This window comes from Mercenaria mercenaria, chromosome 15 (assembly GCF_021730395.1).
Source record: "Mercenaria mercenaria strain notata chromosome 15, MADL_Memer_1, whole genome shotgun sequence".
In the NCBI taxonomy this organism is placed as follows: Eukaryota; Metazoa; Mollusca; class Bivalvia; order Venerida; family Veneridae; genus Mercenaria; species Mercenaria mercenaria.
Genome location: NC_069375.1, coordinates 19,185,291 through 19,192,654, shown reverse-complemented (window position 1 = coordinate 19,192,654; position 7,364 = coordinate 19,185,291). Strand labels below are relative to the sequence as shown.

The 7,364-nt window shown below is 32.1% G+C and overlaps 1 protein-coding gene across 3 annotated transcripts in view; it reads left to right on the top strand.

Annotated features, from left to right (window-relative positions):
• Positions 1-341: 341 nt before the first annotated feature.
• LOC123548747 (uncharacterized) overlaps positions 342-7,364 on the top strand; it is a 42,185-nt gene continuing 35,162 nt past the window's right edge. Inside the window, exons 1-4 of one of the 3 annotated variants that reach the window (XR_008367367.1) lie at positions 342-647; positions 3,421-3,870; positions 4,375-4,559; positions 5,401-5,511. Coding sequence is in view for 1 of the 3 variants with exons in the window: in XM_053524718.1 (XP_053380693.1) it covers positions 419-647; positions 3,421-3,870; positions 5,401-5,450 (729 nt within the window). In the remaining 2 variants the exon portion in view is untranslated. The remainder of the gene's footprint in view (positions 648-3,420; positions 3,871-4,374; positions 4,560-5,400; positions 5,512-7,364) is intronic. The other 2 variants (XR_008367366.1, XM_053524718.1) reach the window with 2 other exon arrangements.

The following is a 7,364-nucleotide window of genomic DNA, read 5'->3' as shown; positions in this document are numbered from 1 at the left end:
ACAGAATGTATGTTAAAAACAAAATGTCCGACCCAGTGTACAGAAATAGTTTGGCATAATGTTAAAAAGATTTGTAGAGCCTTTATTCTGCCAGAGAATATTATCAAAAGATATGTTTTTGCATTTTATGGAAGTTGATTTCAATCTAACTTACATATACTTCTTTATGCAGGAAATGTAGTTGTAAAAATGCTTTCAGTATGTTGTCACCACAAAAAATCTAAAACATCGTTAAAGATAAGGCACTCATTACATTATTTTTTATAATCTAGTTTTCCTTATAAACTGAAATAAAAGTTAATCATTATGTACAAGTGTTTAAGTGTTTCATCCGCCCACTTGATTAACATGCACGTATCGGTCCTTTATACGCAAGTTACAGTTTTGAATGAGCTGTGTTATTAATCCGACGTAAAACATGGATAATAAAAGCCAGTATTTTTTCATAGCGGTAATGTTGTTTCTGAAACAGCCGTTTATTTTTGGGGACGACTGCAAGTGTGAAGGATTAGTCAATGTTTTTAAGAGTACAATGTCGAGGGAAATATTTGATTTGAAGATGGAGAACACTATGCTTCAAGCGAGGATGGATAAAATGGAGTCGATGCTTCAAGAAAAGTCTTCGTCAACATCGTCTCGGGGTTTGGGTAAATAGTTTTATGCTATGCATTCAAACTTACATATATAATTGAATTTAACATAAACAAACATTCGTGTAGGAATTATATTTATAAATGGTTCCCAATAGTTCATTACGTAATGGATATAAAAACTAAAATGATCGAACACATGTGCATCTTTAAAATATTTTTTACATTGTTTTGAACATATCAGTTTTGGTGCCATGATTAAGGGCCATGAATAATCCTGTTAAATTTAAAATATACAGAATTTCACTATTTTTTCAAGCCATTAAATTGTTTAGCTACCAAACTCAATTTTTAATGGCTTGATTCATGGTCAAAAATGGGTGTTTTCATGGTATTTTAACATGTAACCCATTAATATTGTGAAACCTGTTAAATAAAGTGATGCAAGAATTAATGGGGTTAATTAACGGTTTTTCCTATTTTAATGGGTATTTTACAGGGTTTTAAACCATGTTTAGTGGTATGTGCATCCAGTAGTGAAGATGGGACATAAGGTCAAAGTCAAGCATCTTACAGATCCTCTGATTGGTTAAATATGTATACGGAATTCCGTGGTGTATTTTCCATGTTAAATGGTATCCCTTCGGTCTAATATGTGTTGAATGTGTTTGAAAACTATCCAGTTTTAAAACAAAAAAATTGCAAATCCATGATTTCTGGCTAAAATTATTTGGAATGATGTATTTTTAGATGATATGTATGTTTTACCAATGGAGCATTTTCATGAAAAATTAAAAAAAAGTCACTGCAGTATAATTTAGATAAACATGTTTGGCCTGATAAATGATATGAATATAAGCACTACTGTACTTCAGTTGATAAAAAGTTGTATTGACAAGAACATATTTTGCAAAAATAAATAACAAAAGGTAGTTCATTGAATTATTATTACCTACCCTTGTCTATCTTGGTTGTGCAACAAAGGTATATTAAAATAGATGAATTTTAAAACTTACCAGGTTATTGAAATATTCCAATATTCATGAATACAAATGTAAAAGTTAACAAAGTATCGGAATCTAAAGAAATACTTCACTTTTTGAAAACTTTTCTATTAAAGGGAGACCATTACATAATTTCATATAAAGTAATAAAAACACATTTCCAATAGGGATCTAAATCTGCGTAATCTACGTTTTTATTCCTTAAATAAATCTGTAACAGAATATATGTAGACTAAAAAATGCCATAATATGTTGCTCATATGCGATTGACCACCTTTTATACAAACCATATTGGAAGTAAGATCAACATTTTGCTTAATGGCGCAGTAGGTTGTGTGGATGGACAAGTAATTATTTTGTAATGATAATTTTGATGGTTCAAATCTTGCATCCGTCCTCTCTCTCGTGCGCGCTCTCTCTCTAGATTGTTGACTGTACGTAGCTAACGTTCTAGAACTTTAGCTTATTATAAAACAATAGAGAGAGAGAGAGAGAGAGAGAGAGAGAGAGATGCAAACATAAGATGATAATAGTGGTTTAATCAGGGCTGTTATATTTCGATCTTCTCAGATCATTCAGCACGACTTTTATGTCGTGTTATTGGTACCGTTTAGTTTCTCAACATGACCATTTCGGCCTGGGTGGTTCCAATACTCCCGCTTTCATAGCCTTGGGTATTGTATAATCACCCCTTGGATATGGTGCCTGCTTTTTAATTTTGTCTTTTGACAGTTCCTGTGATACGCAGGCTCCATAACCTCATATCCCCTTCCTAAATTCCAGTTTGTTTAGTTCTGCCCATTGTTTTTTCGTTTGGGGCAAACACATTATTTTATCTGGGGACCAAACGCCGCTCATCGTGGAATTACACGCCTCAACACGTGTATCATTGAAGGTTCCATGTTCACCGCCGTTTGAATACATCTGCGGATGTCTCTGAATTGCTTTTTGTACTTTTAGCATGTGTAAATGTTGAGTTCTACTCAACCCGGGGCTAGAGGGCGTGGACGGTAGCATGCATTTCCATTACCGTCCATGAACAGGCTCAATCAAACCGAGCCTGCAACTTTTTCGTTTTTGTCGTGTTGAGCGACCTGTGAAGTTTCCACTTTTCTCTATTTTAAGTAATATTGAAATGGTTATGAGATATATGGTTGCGAATAATATACACAGTTCACATATTCTTTTAAACACGCCAGTCTTTTCAATACGGAATTACGCGTCCGTAAGTATCAACAAATAATATGTTTTAGTGTCAAATAAACAAACAGCCGGAAATTTATACTTAATGAGTCATATTTATAATGGCAACACCTTGATATAATCATGTCATGTAGCACTTATTCTTAATACACATGAAGCTATACAAATTTTGGCAAAATATGACATTCTGTGGCTGGATAAAGGAAAGACAATCCTTTTGATTAGATTACCAATCAAATACTTTTAGTCTGAAAATATGGGCGTAGGTCAGTCAGTTGCTCTCATAAGTATTTAATAGCTTGTACAAACAACATAGATACGTTTCTGCGCAATATGTATTCATATCTATATCTTTTAATGAATAATTAATTGATAATTTACCAGGCATGGAAATCTGCCATTGAAATAAATGCAATTCGGTATTACATGTTTCATCCTATACCGTTTGACATTGTCATTTGCTGAACGCGGTGTCCACAATGCGGCTGAAACGCTTTTGTTAAAGTACTCGTATTAAACGTCGCTAGGTCTTTCAAGTCAATGTTCACTGACATTCTATAACATAGTTGTCACAAAACGAAAAAGGTAATTGTAATGATAAATGCGGTTCTCTAAATTTTCAGACACAGCCCGGCTTGAAGGGTTTGAAAACAGACTGTCTTCAATTGAATCAAAGAAACAACATACTATTGAGGTCCCTACTAATAGATTGAAACTGCACAGCTTGATAGCGAAAGCTCTTGGATCAGAGAAAGTAAAAAGGATTCGAGCAGAATCACATACGAGGAAGCAGATGCAATTCTTCAATCAAAGTATTAGTGACTTGAAAATTAAAGTTGATTTCATGCTGAACTCCAACCTAATGTACATTGTTGATGACATAGAAAAGGTGGAACGCGGTCTTCATCAAGTTAAAAACGACATCAGAAACATTCAGTCAAATATTTCAGAACTGCAAATTCAAACGAATGCATTAAGTGGCAATGTTATATCAGAGTTAGGGACCGATCTTGCTGCGATTAACCAAAGCGTTGCGATGGACATAGCGGAAATTGACCAGCGGATGTCTAAAGGTTTGTTAAATGTTAAAAACGAAATCAAGATAATGCAATCAAAGGTGAAGAAACAGTACCAAGTAAAAGTATTAATAGATAAGAATGTCACAGCTCTTGAGACAGCTCAAGATTACAGTCCATGGCGAATATTATCAAAAATGATTTTGTGTGCTTTCTTTCTTTTCTTTTTTTTTTTTTTTGGCTATACTTCGCTAAGCTGTGTTTTTAAAGTCTGTTTATCCAGCGACATCTTGACTTGAAAATGGTCGTCGAAAATTGTGTTAGTTTCCTATTCCTTGCTAAAATGTACCGAACGTAATTTGTTTGGATACATTCATTAATGCTACCTTATGTTTAACAAGTTCAAATAAAACGTAGCACCCTCAGTGTTTTAGACAAATAGGGAAATGAATCTATTGCTACTTCTCGACAAAATAATTTCTTTTAAACAAACTTAACCTAAATCAAACTTATTTTGTGTTTTTTGATTTCCTTTTTTGATTTATTTACTTTTTTTTCTAGTTCTTTCGCTTACCATTTCTTGGCACCACAAGAGGTCAACAAAGCGATGACACTTCAGTTTATTGTTGCAGACATTTTATGCATATTAAATTTAGTTCAAAACAATCTTCATGCCTGGATAGAACACGGGCTTGCATGGATGTATTAAGGTTATTTTTGACAACACTTTCTTTCTGCAGTGCAAGGTATTTATTATTCTATGTTTTTAAAACTATACTGAAAGAGATGACTGATTTAGATTTTAGATGAAATAGTGAAAATACATTAATTCTGGGAAGACCTAAAACTTTTACCTGTCATCTTGTACAATAGCTGTATTATACCAATTATATCAGAATTCATGGGGGTTGGGGATATAAGGGGTAATAGGTCACTAGGCTGTGGTGGGTCTTTTAGACCTACATGAACTTACTTGATATATCATTAGAATGTTAAAATCGACAAAAATGTAGCAAAGTTCATCTCCACTTCAAACAACAACTTCTTGCGTCATTTTTTGTATTTATATTCAGAATTACATGGACTGTAATTTGTTCGTTGGATTGTAAGAGGGATATAGTAATATTTTTAATGCAATAATGGTCAAACAAAGAAATACTTTCATCTAAGAGATATTTTTTATTATTGTTTCGTTAACATTTGTTCAATTAATTTTTTTTATTTAACACTGCATGTACTCATTTCATAGGTTCAGGAATTTTACTCGACTCTAGGGTAATTATTGATTGATGAAATGTAGTAACTGATAATCTCCATTTTTTTTCTGAAGAGATGTTTTTTCCAGTTGTATGACAATTGACGAATTGCAGAAAATTAAGACATGTCAAACGTACATAATTATGAAAAATGCACTATTTTATTTTTAAATTATTTGGTAATGGTATGTTTCATGTAAGTTGCATGCAGAAATTACTAGCGTTTTATGAAATTAATCATTTATGACTTCTTTTCAGTTGAGATGTTGTCTCAATGTGATACTTATTTACCTTTTTGAAATCAAATCAATATAAGTTTTTCTTTCAACAGCAAACCAATGTCCAGAGTTGCCAAGTATTAGAAATGGAGAAATATCCTAGAATACAAATGAAGGAGTTCGAAATGTTTATGGAAGTGTGGCCAAATACACATGTAATATCGGTAAGTTGCCATCTATCTAACTGAATATTTTTACATAACTTCTTAATATCTAATTTTGTCTAAGCTTGAGAAAATATAGACCTCAAAATATTTTCATCATAAATGCCTAAAGAAATATAACATTTTTACATGTTCATGGCAACAATGTAGTTTTATCTAAATATTAATTTTAGAAAGATAATAAACTAAGAAACGGTACAAATTAAGACCATGTTTTGTTCTAGGTTATACTAATAAATACCATTAAACCATACCGGGTATACCGGGTCCTGAGATGAAAGTAGATCGGTAAGGCAGAGCAAAATACAAAAATTGTAGACCTGAAACCTCCTACGCGTTTTGTATTGAACTTTAGAAAGGGAATTAAAAGAAAGACAACAACAATAATATGAGACTTTAATCACTGCTTACAATACATTTTGCGGATGAACAAGGAATAAATACACAATATAATAGATAGGAAGTCGCATGAATAGTTTTAGCAGTTAGGCAAACCAGTAAATAACCATGAAGTAGCTAGAAAATAAATTTACAATGTGCTTGATGATATAACAGTATCCAGATAACTTCGGAAAAGTTATATCTATGACTTAAAATACATAGGTTATAAAAGAGGCCAAGCTCATAATAAAGATTTGTTTTAGGTCATGTAATTTCACGTCAGTCTAGAGAAAAATAGAGCACACGAACCATCCTTTTATATAAGTGTATTCTGAAGTTTTAAGTCAGGGTTTTATCAAATTTTACATTTTAGAAAAATACTTGATAATAACGTGCAGAACTACCGTAAGTATTTTAGGATAAGGAGGCCCAAAATGAAGAATAGTATTCATTAATGTTATATAGTAAAAACAGGATTTTGAAAATAACACATGTTAGTTACAAAAATAATATATTTTATATTGAATATTTAAAATTCACTTTATACTTAAAACACTGTAAACTTTGCAGTACATACTTCAGATATTTTTCATTGCTTTATTTATTAGAATTAAGAAAGAATTCAAAGATTGTATCGTGATGCTATTTAAATTTTCGTTGATAAGCGACTGTAAAGATCTTATTGTGTACTTTTCACCAGAAGGGTCATCATTGTATAATGATAATGAAAGAAATGGAATTATTCTAATACAAGATGATATTGATAATATACGATTAAGTTTTCCTGATGCTATGTTTTTTCTGGGCTGGGGATTTGAATGCTAGTATTAAGGATCTTTTAGATTATATACCAGCAGATAACCTTTTTTATGTATTTGGTGATACAGAATATAATAGTAGCTTCTTTGATATCCCAAGGCAAAGTAAAGACAATCGGTGTAATAATTTTGGTCGAACTCTTATAAATTTTTGCTGTACCCACGACATGCATGTTTTAAATGATCGTTTTGATGATTTTCAAGGTAATTTTACTTGTTTATCTGGGGATGGAGCTAGCGTGGTAGACTATATGATAGCATGTGAAGATCTTTTTAATCATGTTTCATATTTCGATGTCTTGGAAAGGGATGAATCGGACCATTTTCCCGTAGCCTGTAGATTACACTTTAGCATATACAGTCATAATGAAACACAAACATTGGTCTCAGAGAGTACATCTGGAATGATATTTCCGAAATTTAAATGGGATTCTAATAAGAGCCAGACTTTTTTCACTGTTTTAATAATCTTTTTGAACAACACAGAGACTCCTTTCTCAATCTTATAAATACAGACATAAAATTTAATAGAGCAGTTAGTACATTAACTAATGTATATCAATAGGCAGCATCACATATGCGACTGTATTCTAAATCTAGCAATATTACATTATCAGTAATTCAACCAAAATGGTGGGATGAAGAGTGCGAAAT